This window comes from Onychomys torridus, chromosome 9 (assembly GCF_903995425.1).
Source record: "Onychomys torridus chromosome 9, mOncTor1.1, whole genome shotgun sequence".
Classification (NCBI taxonomy): domain Eukaryota; kingdom Metazoa; phylum Chordata; class Mammalia; order Rodentia; family Cricetidae; genus Onychomys; species Onychomys torridus.
In genome coordinates this window covers 1100999-1117132 of record NC_050451.1, presented here as the reverse complement: position 1 = coordinate 1117132, position 16134 = coordinate 1100999, and the positions used below count along the sequence as shown (strand labels likewise).

Sequence of the window (16134 nt, the reverse complement as noted above, 5' to 3'; positions counted from 1 at the left end):
AACAGCAGCATCCTTAGGGCTGTCGGTGGAAAGGGAGAACTGTTGGGAGGAGCAAAAATACTCTACAGAGAGATGTGTGTGCCCTGCCTTTGTCTGATAGACTATAGAAATGGTACTTTAGTCACACACAATGGAGTCACAACTATCGGTTAGATGAAACGAGACCTCAATCAAAAGCTTATACCCTGCATGAGCTCATTGATATGACGTTACAGAACAGGCTACGGTATCCTCTGTTGATAGAAATCAGAATGATTACCTGTGAGGGTCGATAAAAAGAGGGACAAGAGAACTTTCTGAAGTCACAAACATGTTTTATATTTTTATTTAAGTGATGATATTTAAAAAGGCGTTTATATTTACCAAAAATTCTCAAATGTTTAGATTTGTATATAGTTAAGATCTGTGTACTTTACTGTTGCTAATTTTTCTTAAAAAATTAAAGATTTATTTAGTTTTATTTTTTGTGTGTATGATCCTTTATCTGCATATATTTTATGTGCAAAATGTGTGTGCAGTGCCCAAGAAGGCCAGAAGAGGGCATCCTTAGAATGGAGTTACAGATGGTTGTGATGTGGGTGCTGGGATCTGAACCCAGGTCCTCTGCAGCAACAGCAAGTGATTTTTAACTGCTAAACCATCTCTCCAGTCCAGGTTGGTATTTTTGGTTTAAGGAGAAAAAACTCAAATGACCAAAAAATGTGTAAATTATAGAACTCACACATCACTTCCTTGTTAAAAAAATTAATTAATGCTAACATATATGCAGCTGGGCCAACTCCAACTCCCTGCATCTTCGTGTCTGATGGCAAATGCTCTTTAGATCTCCAACTCTGTTCAGCTTTGTGACTGCAACACACTTCTTCCTCTTGTTTCTTTTTGTTTTGTTTTGTTTTTTGTTTGTTTGGTTGGTTGGTTGGTTGGTTGGTTTTTCGAGACAGGGTTTCTCTGTGTAGCTTTGCGCCTGTCCTGGAACTCGCTTTGGAGACCAGGCTGGCCTCGAACTCACAGAGATCCACCTGCCTCTGCCTCCTGCACTTCTTCCTCTTGGGCTGGTTCTACTCCCTATTAGCAGCTCTCCTAGGCAGGTATCCCAGGACTCTGGCTTCAACATCACAGCTTCACTCAATGGTCTCTATACTAGGCCTCTATTTAGGGACACCTTGATATGAATTCACAACAGGACCAGCAGGACCTAGTCACTTCCGCCTAGTCATTTCCAGGTCAAACGTGACACAGGACCGTGGCTTTAAGCACCGTTGCATAAAGTGCGCGATGCAACCACGTGATCTATGCGCGTGCGTAGAATAGCCACATGGGCCTGTGCAGCCCAGCCTTTATAAGCCAGCAGCATGATTCCCAGCCCCCCTTCACTCACGTGTCTTTCCACAGGCCTGTGCACATCTGCCCCTCTCCCTTATCTTAATTAAATTCTTGTTAGTGGATTCTGTCCTGTTTTGTGACTTTTCCTTGAAGGGTAAGAGTGCTGCAAAACCAACACACCCCTAACAGATGCCGGGCCACAGCAGCTTTTTTTCCTTCTTCCTTCCTTCTCCCCTTCTTCCTTCCTTCCTTCCTTCCTTCCTTCCTTCTTTCCTTCTTTCCTTCCTTCCTTCCTTTCTTCTCTTTTTCTTTTTGTTTGTTTTGTTTTCCAGACAGGGTTTCTCTGTGTAACATTCCTACTTATTCTAGAACTAACTTTGTAGATGAGGCTGGCCTTGAACTCACTGAGATCTGCCTGCCTCTGCCTCTCAAGTGCTGGAATTAAAGTCGTGTGCCGCCACCACCCAGCTCTCAGCAGCTTTCTTTAGGCATGAAAGCACATTCTATAAGCCATTTATTCTATCCTTACCTCTAAAGCCAGAACCATGTGGCCAAAGCTGCCAAGTTCTACTGCTTACTGGGCCTGGAACATGGCCCCCTTGTTCAATTACATCTTCACAGGCTTTCTGTCCTTCACTGCCTAAGCTTGGCTGTCCTGAAACTTGCTCTGTAAACCAGGCTGGCCTCAAACTCAGAGACCTGCCAGCCTCTTCCTTCCCAGTGCTGGAATTAAAGGCGTGTCCCACCACACCTGGCTCTAAACTTTTCTTTAGTTCCTGTTTGCACTTTGGAAACTTAGCTGGTTGGGAATCTTGCCCTGAGGCCACCACTCCCTACATTCCATTTCCTAATATGTTTATCTCCTAGAACCCTGAATTTAGCTTTATCCCACCCACTTCCTGGTGCTTTTTTTCCCCCCTCTCAAAATTTTCACTTTGTAATTTACCCTGCTCAGCTTGTTCCTTTTCATTATAAATCCTCATTAGAGTTACCACTAAAAACCACAAGACAGAGTCTATACTATACTGTTTTCCTTTTTTTTGAGCTGAGGACGGAACCCACTCTACCACTGAGCTAAATCCCCACCCCCTATGCTGTTTTGAGATTTCCTCTGCCAATGGAATTAATCCAAAAATTCTTCACTTTAACCTCAGGCAGACTCTGGACAAGGGCAAAAAGCAGTCACTTTCTTCACCAAAATATCACAAGAATGGTCTCTAGGCGACGCACTAAACGTCTTCTGGAAACATCTTGAGTGAGCACCCCATAGGTCATCAAACCACACCCAGCACCAGTCATGCTCCTACTAGCATGGCCCATTACGCACCGCTTAAAACATTCAACTGCTTTTTTTCTTTTTACTTTCTTTTTATTTATTCAGTGTGTCTTTCACATCATGCATCTTGATCCCATTCATTTCCCCATCCCTTCACATCTGCCCTCTGACCCTGCAACACCCCCCAATAAAACAAAATGGAAAAAAATAAAAATCTCATGATGGAAGCTGCAGTGTGACACAGCGAGTCGCACAGTAAACCCCTTTGTCCACACATCTTTGCTTCCAAGTGTTCATTGCAAAGAGTCATCGGTCTGGTTCCAGGTCTCTGGTTTCCACTACACTTCCTATGAGATTATGGGGGCCAATTACTTTCAAGCTACTACTGTTAGTTATTTTGTTATTTAGGCACTCTTAGCCCGAACACGACAAATCCACAGAAGAGCTGTTTATTAATATAGGATAGAGGATAGAGGTGATAGGACTGTGTGAAGCACACACGTGAGCGAGGAGAGGAGAGAAGAGAAGCAGAGGAGAGAGAGAAGAGAAGAGAGACCTGTGCAAAATGGTGCCGGCTTTTTAAAGTGAGCCGCACATGCGTACAGGACCACATGTGGCTACTCCACGTATGCGCGTAGATTACATGACCGCACGCTTTACGCAACCATGTAAAGCCACGGAGCCCTAGTCACGCGGGATGTTCTGACCTTGAAATGGCTATTTTGAACTGGAAATAACTAGGCGGTCCGCCGGGAAAGCCAACCGTGTGGACGTGTTGTGATTTCCTATCAACTACACCCTTATAGAAGGTGTGGGTAGGGAGGATCATGGCACCCTCACCTGAGTATCTACCCATCCCCCTCAGCCAATTACATGTAGCCATATTTACACGTGAGCTCTGGGGAGACAGGTGTCCAAGAATGCACAGCCACGGAGAAGCCATCATTTTTGCTGGGTGCAGACCTTCCAGTGTAATTACTTTTGACTCACCCAAGCTGCAGCCTGAAATCCCTCACCCATGCTCTGTAAGTAACCCTGTAAGTAACCCTAGTTTGGTGGTTGGGATCCAGTAGGAGGCGGGTAAAGTACTTTTACCCCCAGCAGCTTCCTTGAGGAAGTGCCAGTCTTAATTTTTGTTGTTTTTGTTTTAAAGATGTGTACGTGCATGTGCTCCCCACCCTCAACCCCACTCAGTAACAGGGTTGACATAGCTATGTAGCTATGACACCTGACAGGAGTGCTGGGGTCCGAACCTGGGACCTCTGGAAGACCAACAAGTGACAATTTTGACTGAATCTTAAAGCATCGACAAGGATTATTCAGACATTAGCTAGAGACATAGGCTCTATTGTTTAATTGTTCTGTGGTCAGGGACACGGGCAACTCTATTGTAGAATATTCGTTTATGCTGTGAATCATTTGTTTAATGATGCAAAGATGTGTTGCATTCTTTTATGTTGCATTTGTTTAAATCTGTGAAGCTGTGTTATTGTGCCTGTATAAAACACCGGATGGTCTAATAAAGAGCTGAACGGCCAATAGTGAGGCAGGAGAAAGGACAGGCAGGGCTGGCAGGCAGAGAGAATAAATAGAAGGAGAACTCTGGGAAGAAAGAAGAAGGAACGAGAGAACAGGGAGAGGAGGATGCTAGGGGCCAGCTACCCAGACATACAGCCAGCCTCGGACTAAGATATATAGATATATAGAAGAAAAGGAAAAAGCCCAGGGGCAAAAGGTAGATAATTTAAAGCTAAGAAAAGCTGGCAAGAAACTAAGCCAAGCCAAGGCCGGGCATTTATAATCAAGAATAAGCCTCTGTGTGGTTTATTTGGGAGCTGGGTGGCAGGCCCCCTAAAAGAGCAAAAAAAGAGCCAAAGAGTAGAAAAAAATAAACGCCACCACAAGTCCCTTTGCCTCTTCGTGCCCCAGAGACAGTGCTGTTAATGACAGGCATACGAGTGTGGTCCATGTTGGGACTGCTGCTGCAGTATTTAAAGAACTTCAGTATGTAAGGCTTGATGGGACAAGAGCAAGAGACGAGACACACACTATGTGCCCTGGGCGCCCCTAGTCTCTCGACATTTCTGTGCTAAAAATACTTTTCTCCTCTAAATATGAAACAGGACAGTTACAGCTGCTGACAGTTACAGCTGCTGCTTCTGTCTATTTGGAAACCTCCATCTGAGCCCAGGCACCCTCAGAGACCGGCGACTACCCTGGGGAACCGCAGACACCCCTTCACCGCGCAGAGTCCGGGGAAGCCGAGTCGAGCCGAACACACCCGCCAGCATGCGCGACTCTGATTGGCTCGACTGGCCCCAGCATCCAATCGGCGTAGCGTTTGTTGAGCAGCGCGGGCGGCCTGGGTACACAGTGGCCTGAGAGAGCGGCGGGTGGGCGGCGGCGGGGCCATGAACCTGGGGTAAGCCGGCGGGGACCCCGTGGGCTGCCGGGCTGTGCCCGCGCGTGGCGACGGGAGAGGCGGGCCGGGCTCCGGGTCCAGCGCGGCCTGTAGTGTCGGAGCCCCGAGGGGAGACGGCGCCCGGGAGGGCGAGCTGCTCGGGTCGCCCCAGCTGCTCTGCACCGAGCTGGAGCACCCTGAGCTGCGGCAGGACCGAGTCCGGGCGCGATCTTCATCTCAGCAGTTCAGCACTGTAGGGAGACCGGCCACCAAACCCAGACGTAACCGGGCATCCAGCCGCTGAGTGTTCGGTTCTCATCTGGGAGTTTAGAGATAAACCAGAGGCAGCCTGCACCGTGAGCTTACGGGACGGTGGAATGGGGGCTTAGCAACTTGAGTTTCATTCAAGATGTTGCCTTCCACCGTAAACATGAACTGTTCATAGTCCTGCTAACGGGAAGCCTTAAACAACCTCTCTCCCAGATTGTTTCCTTTAACAAACCCAGGCACTTCCTCTACCAGAGCAACCCTGAGTTTAGCGTTGCTAGTTAGACCTTTCTCAACCTGCTCGCCCTTAATTGCTCCGTTTGGTGTTTTCTCTTGAACAGCCCCTATGTCTTCATTACTGTTCATAGACACATCCTCCCTCCTCCCCTCCTTTCCCCCAGTAAAACAGTGAAATACTGTGTGAAATCCCATCAGGGGAGTTTTGATGATGACCTTAATAGACAACATAAGTTTTGCTGGCAGTGTTTACCGTTTCTTTATGCTGGTGCCTTTGACATGTAAAGTGTCGTATTAGCCAAAGTTTATTATGCATTTATTATGATAGTAAAAACAAAGAGTCACTAAAGCATGTATTATGTGAAATATTCCAAACTGGGTGGAATTCTGTGCTTAAGCAGCTATCACCTTGGTGACCATTTAAACCATTTTCAGGCGCTTCCAGCCCTTAGAATGTGTCAGTCATGAAACCATTACAAAACTAATAAATGGCATATCAGTGTCTTATACCTTGGTAAGTAGTTCTGGCAGCAGCATGGAATTTTTGGTATAGAGCTACAAGTTAAAGGATGCTGTAATAATTACTTTATTCTTTACCAGTAACAAATATCAGGTTTCAGGTTAAAAATGACAAATGCTTGCCTCACTGAAAAGTTAAAGTCTTTTCCTGTGGGTTTTTTTTTTTTTTTCTCCTTTCCACTTTGGTTGAAAAATACACTTTTTAAATATTTATTTTAACTTTATGTGTTTGAGTGTCATAGACATGTGGGCCACTTGTGTGGCTGGTGCCATTGGAGGCCAGAGAGAGCATTACAGGTGGTTATTAGCCTCAGTGTTGATTCTGCTCTGAGAGAATAGCCATCTCTCCAGCCTTGTAAAAATATTTTAAAAAATAGAGACTACTTTGAGGGAGGTTCAGGCAGGAGAAGCAGAAATTCAAAGCTGGCCTAGCCTGCATAGTGAGTTTGAGGGCAGCCTAGGATATATGGCTTTAAAGAAACAAAAACCTCTGCTATGATGGTCACATGATTCCTATATACATTCAAAGGTTCATGTAAATATTTCTGGCTGCTATTTAATTAAAGTATCAAAACACTTTTCTTTTATTGCAGAGATGGTTTGAAGCTTGAAACTGAATTGTTGGATGGAAAAACCAAGCTAATACTGTCTCCATATGGTATGCTGTTATTGAAAGTGTAAAAATGTTTAAGTTTGTATGTAGAACATACAGTTTAACAGACATTTTGCTTGTAATAAAGATAGTTAAATGACACTTGGAAAAGCTTTTCTGTTAATGGGTTTGAATTGCCCTTTATCCAAGTAAGGTCCAATTGAGATGGTGATTACCCCTGTCACGTTTGGTTCATAGAATGTATTTCATATGAAATATGATTTCGATGTTAGCATACCTTCTTGCTTAATGAGTAATGTGGGTAGAGTTGAGAAAATTATGTACTTTGCATGTAAACAAACTGTTGTGTGAGACAGTTAAATTTATACAGCATAACCACAGTTGCTAAAGCCTATTATTATTATTATTATTATTATTATTATTATTATTATTGGTAGATTTTAAACTCAGTATGGTTTCTCAGTCTTCTCCATCAAATTATTTGCCTGCTCCCCACCACCATCTGTTTACAGTCTTATCTTGGAAAGATAACTGAAATAAAAATGAAATGGAAGTTAATACTTGAACCACCACATTGTAAAACTTGGAATCCTCAGGTGGAACTTAAGGTTAATGCTTTGGGGACAGTATTTTCATCTTAAACAATACATAACGTCACTGCCTTAATATGTTTGGGTTTATAGTTTAGTAATTTTATTTTCTCTTGTAGAGCATAAATCAAAAGTTTCTGTGAAGGTAAGTTAAGTGATTTTTGACCCTCCCTGTTTCTACATGTGACATGTATACACTTCCATTGGTTCTATATGTTGAGGCAGGGTCTCTCAGTTGGAGCCAGAACTTGCCAGTCCAGCTAGTCAGGCTAGGCAGCTTTCTGTGGAGGACTTCCTGTCTCTGCTTTGAGCACTGGACTTACAGGTGGGCTTCCATAAGCACCCAACATGCATGTGTGCTCTGAGTATCCAAATACTGCTCCTTGCAATTTCAGGGCAAGCACTTTAACCACTGGGCCATCTCCCCAACCAGAACATTATCGTAACAGGAAAACTGGTTACTTGTCAGTTACCAGGAGTCTAAGGAGCATTGAACTGCATGGTGGTTACAGGGGTGAAAGTAGCCAGAAATGACTTTGAACACCATTTACGGGAGTGCACCACACTTAGCGGTATGAATGAGATATGTTTAGGGAACGGAACTGCCCTACTCTGACACAACAAAGGCTCATGAATCAGGACAGCAAGAAGAGGAGAATTCTAGTGGTTGGAGATTAGCTGGGGTGGCGGGTGGAAGTCACCTGCTTGAGCCATGGGCAGTATCTTGATAATTTGATTGATAAAGTGACTTTTGAAAAACTAAAATGACTTGGATTTGGGGTGTTTTGTATTGAGACAGGGTCTCTCCATGTAGTTCTGGCTGTCCTGGAACTCGCTATGTAGACCAGCTGGCCTTCGTGTATCGCAGTTCGGCATAGCTGGGAAATTTAGTAGTATCCTTTAGATGAGAAAACTGCCCTTGAGGCCATGCCAGTTTCCATCTGGTCTAACTTACCGGACATGTTTTAATTTGTCACCCCTCATTTAGACAGTTATATTGAAAAAGCTCCAGGGATGCAAAGACAAAAAGGTACACAGATGCTGCTGTCATCTAAAACCCGAAGCCAGAAGCTGAAGAGACAGTCAGCAGCTAAGAGTACTGACTGCTCCTGTAGCATGGTGGCACACACCATCTGTAACTCCAGTTTCAGGGCGTTAATTCTTCTTCTGACTTCAGTGGGCCCAGCACATATATGATGCATAAACATATACTCAGGTACACACACATAAAATGTATAATTTTAAAAACAAACAAAACCTAAAGCCAGGAATACACAGGGTGAGGGGTGTGCTTAGTATGCATGAATACAGACTGCAGAATAAAGAGTGGGAAAGAAGTGATTCTAGTTGGTGGTGGCATCTAAGGTTGTTAAGAAGGAAATGAGCAAGCAGGGAGGTGTTAGTAGATCCCAGCACAGACAGACACTACTTAGAATTGGGATGAGGGAGAGAATGAGTTGTGGGAAACAGGAGGTGATAGTCATTACCTGGAACTTGAAATTGGAGAGGGCTTGCATTTGTGGGTCCTTACAGGGTCAGTATAAGATCACTGGGGTCACAGTAGAACATCAGGGACACTGGGAAACTGAGTGAGGCCATATGGAGATGAATATAGGAAGAGTATGAGGAAGTAACTAGAAGGGGAGAAGGGCATCTATGTGCATGTGAACACAACAGTAATGAGCACAGGACTGGAACTGGAGAGTGGGTGACCAAGCAGCTAAGGTAGTCTAGGGATAAGGGCTGGTAACCTCAAAGAGGTAGTATGAGTTATATAATTTATTGATAGAAAATTCAAAGCTGGAATAGAATGGAGATGACCTATAACATACAATTTTATTTGTATTCTTTTTTTTTTGTATTCTTTACTATCTGGAGTTAAAATAATTTCTCATTGTCGAGGCTTTCAAGTGAAAGTCTGCAAAGGTAAACAATATCTTCTGGCTGTAGTATCTAATTAATAGCAAAATGAAAAGTTTAGAGGCTTGATTTATCACAGATTTTAGGAATGAAGATGATTGTTAGTTAGGTGTAGTGCTTTATACTTGTAATCTCAGAAGAAGTAAGAAGATCAAGAGCAGCTTAGGCTGCACACCAGTACTGTGTCTCCAGACAAAAATGGTGTCGCTTTTTTTCATACACTGTAATAAAGAATGAACTTATGTTTTAACAGATGGGAAATAAGATCAAGATTGCAAAATGTCCTTTAAGAATAAAACAGACTGGACACATTCTAAAATCACAGAATTCTTACACTGGGAGCGAAAACATTTCTCAAAAGAAGATAATTAGTTCAGAAACTTCACAGGCAAAACCAGAGAAAATTAGATTGCCATTTTCACCCTCTAAGGATTTATGTCAGCAGTATGCAGAAAAAGACTGTCATCATTTCCCAAGAGAGTCTTCACCTGCAACCTCTGATATACAGAAGACTGTAAACACGGCAGATAAATGCCTAGTGGCTAAACAGAAGCCTTGCAAAACACACCCCACTGAGACCATGGACAGCAGCATGGTGTGTCTAACCCAAGACCAACTGCAGCAGATTTTGATGAGTGTCAACCAAGGGAATGGATCTGTGTCCCTAACTGGAAATGGAAAGGAGGAGGAAGCAAGTAAGAGTTTCTTAAATTTGTTAACTGTTCATTTTCCCAGTGTGTGCTTTTGAATTTCAGATTCATTGGCTGCATTTCTGACTGTCTCTTAAATCTGATTTAACATGCAGTAACCTTTTTGGGGGGCTGGGGGGAATACAGAAAATATATAAACTGCTTTATACTTTTGCCATATTTTAAGAATAATGCTCAGATTTTTTTTTTTTTTTTTTTTTTAAGACAGGGTCTCTTTCTCTAGCCCTGGCTGACCTGGAGCTTAGTACATAGACCAGACTGGCCTTAAACTCATAGAGATCCATCTGCCTCTGCCTCTGCCTCCTCAGTGCTGGTATTAAAAGCATCTTACACTATGCCTGACCTCAAAATAATCTTTTTTTGGGGGGTGGGGTTCGAGACAGGGTTTTGCCTGTCCTGGATCTTGCTCTGTAGACCAGGCTGGCCTCAAACTCACAGAGATCCACCTGGCTCTGCCTCCCGAGTGCTGGAATTAAAGGCATGTGACACCACTGCCCGGCTTGTGTTGCGTTCTTTTATGTTGCATTTGTTGAACTCTGTGAAGCTGTGTTTGTTTGCTTGTCTAAAACATCTGATGGTCTAATAAAGAGCTGAACAGTCAATAGGAAGGCAGGAAAAAGGATAGGTGGGGCTGACAAGCAGAGAGAATAAATAGAGGGAGAAATCTGGGAAGAAAAGGGGAAAGAGCAAGAGAACTAGGAGAGGAAGATGCTAGGGGCCAGCCACAGAGTAAGAGTAAAAGTAAGATATACAGAAGAAAAGGAAAAAACCCAGAGGCAAAAGGTAGACAAGATAATATAAGAAAAGCTGGCACGAAACAAGCTAAGCTAAGGCCAGGCATTTATAATGAAGAATAAGTCTCCATGTGTAATTTATCTGGGACCTGGGTGGTGGGCCCCCAAAAGAGCAAAGAGCAAAAACAACCAGCAACACCTCCTTATATTTATTTATTTATTTATTTGTTTTGAGACAAGGTCTCACTCTGCATTCTAGGCTGGCTGAGGACTTGTGTGTTGTTCAGACCAACCTCAAACTCAGTGATCCTCTTGCCCCAGCTTCCTGAGTTGTACCTGAGGGTTATGGGTGTGAGCCGTCGTGCCTGCTAAGACTTTTCTTTCAACTGCATAGGAAGGAGTATGTTAGGATGAGGTGTTATATAATAGGTATGATTTTTAAAACATGCATTTTATTTCCTAGGTCAAGATAGTTTACATTTAATCAATATTCCTAGCCAGCCAAAGGATGTGAATGTTACAGGATTACTGCAGAAAACAGAGGCTGTTTCACCTGTCTCAGATGCAAATAAGCATGTCTTCAGTAGAACTCAAGAGGCATTTCAACAATGTGAGCAGAAAATCGCCATGTATGTGACTCCCATGTGTTTCTGGGGTATCTGGGGAAAATGTATTTGCTTGTTCATTGCATGTGAAGTGCTCTGAATACTTGGCTATTTATACAGTCATTCACATGGAAGCATAATGATAAGGCTCCTGGGTTTCCTGTGTGTGTTTTGTTTTAGAGAGAATGAGTGGAAGCCTGCAGACATATTCAGTACTCTGGGGGAACGGGAGCGTGATAGAAATTTGTTGGAAGCAAGAAGAGCCCAGTGGAAGAAAGAGCTAGGTAATTTAGTGCTTTCTAGTATAGGTTTATTGGCTCGTGGGATGCTTAGTTATCTTTCAGTATATTATTAAGTCTTGTTTGACAACATGTAACGTCTGTAGCTCTCTGCAGATGCCTAAGAGGCTTTGGGCTTTCACATTGCCTTGTGTCTTTGGTGCCATTCACTGTGCCCCAAAAGCAATGTGCCATAGCATCCTTTTGGAGCCCTGCAAATATTCCTAAACCTTTTCTATTTATGTTTTTCTGTTATAGAAATCCTGTGGATTGAGGTATGGCTTTATTAAAAAATAGTTCAGTGTGTGTGTGTGTGTGTGTGTTGTGTGTGTGTGTAGGTCAAGGAACAGTTTGTAAGGGTCAGTTCTCTTCTTCCACCATGTGGGTCTTGGGATTGAATTTAGGTTGTCAGACTTGGTGGCAGGTGCCTTTACCCAATGAGCCATCTCACCAGCCCATAGCTTCAGTTCCTATTTCACTTTCAACAATGAGTGAGAACTAACCAACATCCTTACTTTGTGCTAGACCCTCCACTGTAGTAGACAATACTATGACTCAGTTTTACAGAAGAAACTGAGGTTTGAATTAGCGGGTGAAATGGCAGCTTGTCTGTTACATAGTAGGAAGCGGTGGAGCTTGATGTGGACCCTAAAGTGTGGCTGTGTACCTTCTAAGTCCATTAGCAATGACCTAGGACGGTGGACATGCAGAGTGGCTAGCATAACGTGTTCTGAGAGGTTGTTCCACATTGCTGATCTCTGTAATAAAGGCATTCTTCTCTGTCTGTGTTGCTCTTTAGATTGATTCTCATTCAGTGTTTTATCCCATACCCTTCAAAGTTCCTTTCTGCCTTGTGCATCATCTTGTCCCAAGCAAACGATATATTAACTGCTGCCTTTTGTACTCTTGAAGAAGGTCATGATTTGTTTACATGATTCTTTTTTTTTTTACAGTCTTTGTACATATTTTTTAAAAAGGATATTATTTACAGATGAACAGGTTGCTTTAAAGAAGAAAGAAAAAGAAGCTTCTCAAAAATGGAATGATCCTTGGAAAAAATCTGAAATTGTATATGAGAAAACTCAAATCCTTGACCAATCTAAGGTAAGAATATCAGATTCAATCAAGCATTCTGCTTATGTCTTTGCTGTTACAATTTTTTTTCCTGTTTTGGTTTTTTTCAAGACAGAGTCTCACTAGTTAGCTCAGGCTGTCCTGGAATTCATTATGTAGACCAGGCTAACCTTAAAGTCACAGAGATTTACCTACTTCTGCCTTCAGAGTAACAGCTTAAAAATATGTGCCACCATGCCTGGCCTTTATTACAATTTTTAAAATGTGAAATAATGTTCAAATTATAGGACTTACTTTGACGGCTGGGCGGTGGTGACGCACTCCTTTAATCCCAGCACTTGGGAGGTAGAGCCAGGTGGATCTCTGAGTTTGAGGCCAGCCTGGTCTACAGAGTGAGATCCAGGGCAGGCACTACACAGAGAAACCCTGTCTCGGAAAACAGAGAGAGAGAGAGAGAGAGAGAGGAGAGAGAGAGAGGGAGAAAAGGACTTACTTTGACAAATTGTGATTTTTTTTTGTTTTTTTCTTTTTGGTTTTGCTATGTAGCCCTGGCTGGCCTCAGACTTATGCCAGTCCTCCTGCCTCAGCTGCTTTATGCTGGATTCCAGGCCCTTGCCATCATGCCCAGTACTAGAAATCTTATTTTTAGTGTTTAGTCTATTAAGAATGGAAAACTGTACTTTTCTTAGGTTTACCACGGTACTTAATTTTTGGTTTTTTTTTGTTTTCCGAGACAGGGTTTCTCTGTGTAGCTTTGCGCCTTTCCTGGAACTCGCTTTGTAGACCAGGCTGGCCTTGAACTCACAGAGATCCACCTGCCTCTGCCTCCCAGTGCTGGGATTAAAGGCGTGCGCCACCACGGCCTGGCCGGAACTTAATTTAATCATGGCCCAAACCAGTGTTCTTAATTTCCACTTGCAGTTTATAAGTTGCCTTGCTGATCTTCATTGGTATTTAAGTTTAGATAAAGACAGTTTCCCTTCCTCCCTCCTTTGTCCCTGTCCTCCTCTCCTGCTGTTTCTTCAGACACTGCCACAGGTTCCTGGAATAGGCTATAGCTCTCTAGGCTGCTGGATGGCCACTTCTTAGAGCTAGTCAGTTCTCAGATGCTGAGTTCTAAGTACTGGTCCTTTGGATGTTTAAACAACCCCTTAGTCCTTGATTCCTGTATAACCTATTTGCCTCAAAGGAATGATTCAGAGTCTCTTTAAATTACCAATTATATATATATATTTTTTTTTACTTTTCAACTTTTTTTGCATTCGCTTGTGTGTGTGTGTGTGTGTGTGTGTGTGTGTGTGTGTGTGTGTGTGGTTTGCTTGCATATCTGTATGTATGTATTCTCAAGTATGTAGTTATACATGTATACATGTGAACGTACATGTGGAAGTCAGAGATTGACTTCTGGTGGCTTCCTAGATCACTCTCTACCTTTTATGTTGAGGTGGAGTTTCTTACTTGAACTTGGAACTCCCAGTTCAGTGAGTCTGGTTCTGGGGATTGAACTTATATGCTGGATTATGGACAAGCCTTCTCAACTGCCCAGCATTTATATGGGTGCCAGGGGTCCAGACCTCCTCATACTTACTATCAAGGGTTTTTATCTGTGGCTCAGTAGTCGAAGTCTGAAAACTAAAACACAAACTCCAAAACTGGCTAACAAGAATGAAAGAAGTGTGGGCATCTGCTCGTCCTTTCCGTGTTGAAGAGTGGCCTACGCCGTGTTAATCTGATGTGTGACGGGTTTTTGTTGATGCCTTTTTCTTTTTGTACGTGCTGGGCAGGAGTTACATCGTCAGCCCTTGGAGAAATTCCTTTTTGAGGAAAAAAGAAGGAACTGTGTCATACAGAAGCCCATTCCTTTACACTATGCACTTTGAAACTCTTTTTGTGCTTCCGAGTTAAATAAGCGGGTTTTTTGAGATTACCCCCAATTGAAATCTTGGCTTTCCTCTCATGAACAGCAGCACCCTGAAGCCTCTGAAATAAAGATGGTGTGTTCGAATACACACTGGAATACAGAATGGTTCCCATGGCAGACCGCACTCCTGCTGCTTGCCATTGTCAGACCATAGTTCTGCAGTGCCGACAGAAGGTTCATTTGTACTTTGCCTAATTAAAAAGAAACAAATGACCCCTCATGTTTTGAGGTAAAATACATATAACTTGACATTTACCATTTTAAAAAATACTGATTTTTTACATTTGTTTAGAGTGTGTGGGGAGGGAGGGGGTACACACACACCACAGCCTATGTGGAAGTCAGTAGACAACATTCAAGAGTCAGTGGGTCCAAGATTAAACTTGAGTCATCAGATTAGGCAAATGTTCTTACTTGCTGAGCCATCTCACTGGGATGGTCAACTTGTACACTGGAAATAATTAAAGCCAGAAGTTATTAAAAAGTCATTAATACACGACTTAGTTAGGATCTCTATTGCTGCAGTGCAGCAAAACACCATGGCCAAAAAGCAAGTTGGGGAGCATAGGGTTTATTTGGCTTACACTTCTGCATTGCAGTTTATCATTGAAGGAACCCAGAACAGGAACTCAAACAGGGCAGGAACCTGGAGGCAGGAGCTGATGCAGAAGCTATGGAGGGGGTGCTGCTTACTTGCTTGTTTCTCATGTCTTGCTCAGTCTGCTTTCTTATAGAACCCAGGATACTAGCCTAGGGATAGCACCACACACCATGGGATGGGCCCTGCCCATCAATCACTAATTGAGAAAATGCCTACAGCTGGATCTTATGGGAGCATTTTCTCAATTGAGGTTCCTCCTTTCAGATAACTCTAACTTGTGTTGCCAAGTTGACACAACACTATCCAGCACAATATGTAAGCTTCTCAAAAGACTAGCATAGCCAGGTGGTGGTGGTGCATGCCTTTAATCTCAGTACTCAGGAGGCAGAGGCAGATGGATATCTGTGAGTTCAAGGCCAGCCTGGGCTACAGAGCTAGTCCAGGACAGACTTGAAAGCTACAGAGAAACCCTGTCTTGGGAAAAACAAAAACAGAAACAAAAAATGTCTATATTCAGGAAGCTTGGGCTGGAGGTCTAGCCTGGGCTACTATGTAATGTGATCTTATCTCAAACTAAAGATGGAGAAGGAAAAGAGGGGGAGCTGAGCAAAGTAAACTCTGGGCTCACAAGTATTTACAATAGGAAGGTTTTCAATGTGGTGTTCAGACTAGTGATCTGATAACCAAGACTAACAAAACACTTCTGATATTAAAACTTGACTAGAAACCTTAGGAAAATTACAAAAAATAATCTGGGGAGTTGGGTTTATTCAAAGAATGCAAACTGGCATTAATATTCACAAACCAATACTACTCATAGAAATAAACTTAACCAGATAAAGCTAGACAAAACTTGGTGGCGGTGCATGCCTTTAATCCTAGCACTCAAGAGGCAGAGGCAGGTAGATCTCTGTGAGAGTTTGAGGCCAGCCTGGTCTACAGAGTGAATTCTAGGACAGCTAAGGCTACACAGAGAAATCCTATCTCAAAAAAAAAAAAAAAAAACCCAACAACAACAAAAACCAAAAAGGCCAGATTAAGATTAATATTTATTATAAAGATGAT

At 42.9% G+C, this 16134-nt stretch overlaps 1 protein-coding gene across 7 annotated transcripts in view; it reads left to right on the top strand.

Moving 5' to 3' along the window:
• Positions 1–4964: 4964 nt before the first annotated feature.
• The window catches only part of Ccdc66 (coiled-coil domain containing 66), a 38159-nt gene continuing 26989 nt past the window's right edge, over positions 4965–16134 (top strand). For 5 of the 7 annotated variants that reach the window (XR_004945886.1, XR_004945885.1, XM_036198756.1 and 2 more), the window contains exons 1-7: positions 4965–5021; positions 6617–6681; positions 7346–7371; positions 9400–9841; positions 11054–11219; positions 11376–11479; positions 12465–12577. Coding sequence is in view for 3 of the 7 variants with exons in the window: in XM_036198756.1 (XP_036054649.1) it covers positions 5011–5021; positions 6617–6681; positions 7346–7371; positions 9400–9841; positions 11054–11219; positions 11376–11479; positions 12465–12577 (927 nt within the window). In the remaining 4 variants the exon portion in view is untranslated. Of the gene's footprint in view, positions 5022–5049; positions 5357–6616; positions 6682–7345; positions 7372–9399; positions 9842–11053; positions 11220–11375; positions 11480–12464; positions 12578–16134 lie in introns of those variants that run through there. The other 2 variants (XR_004945887.1, XR_004945888.1) reach the window with 2 other exon arrangements.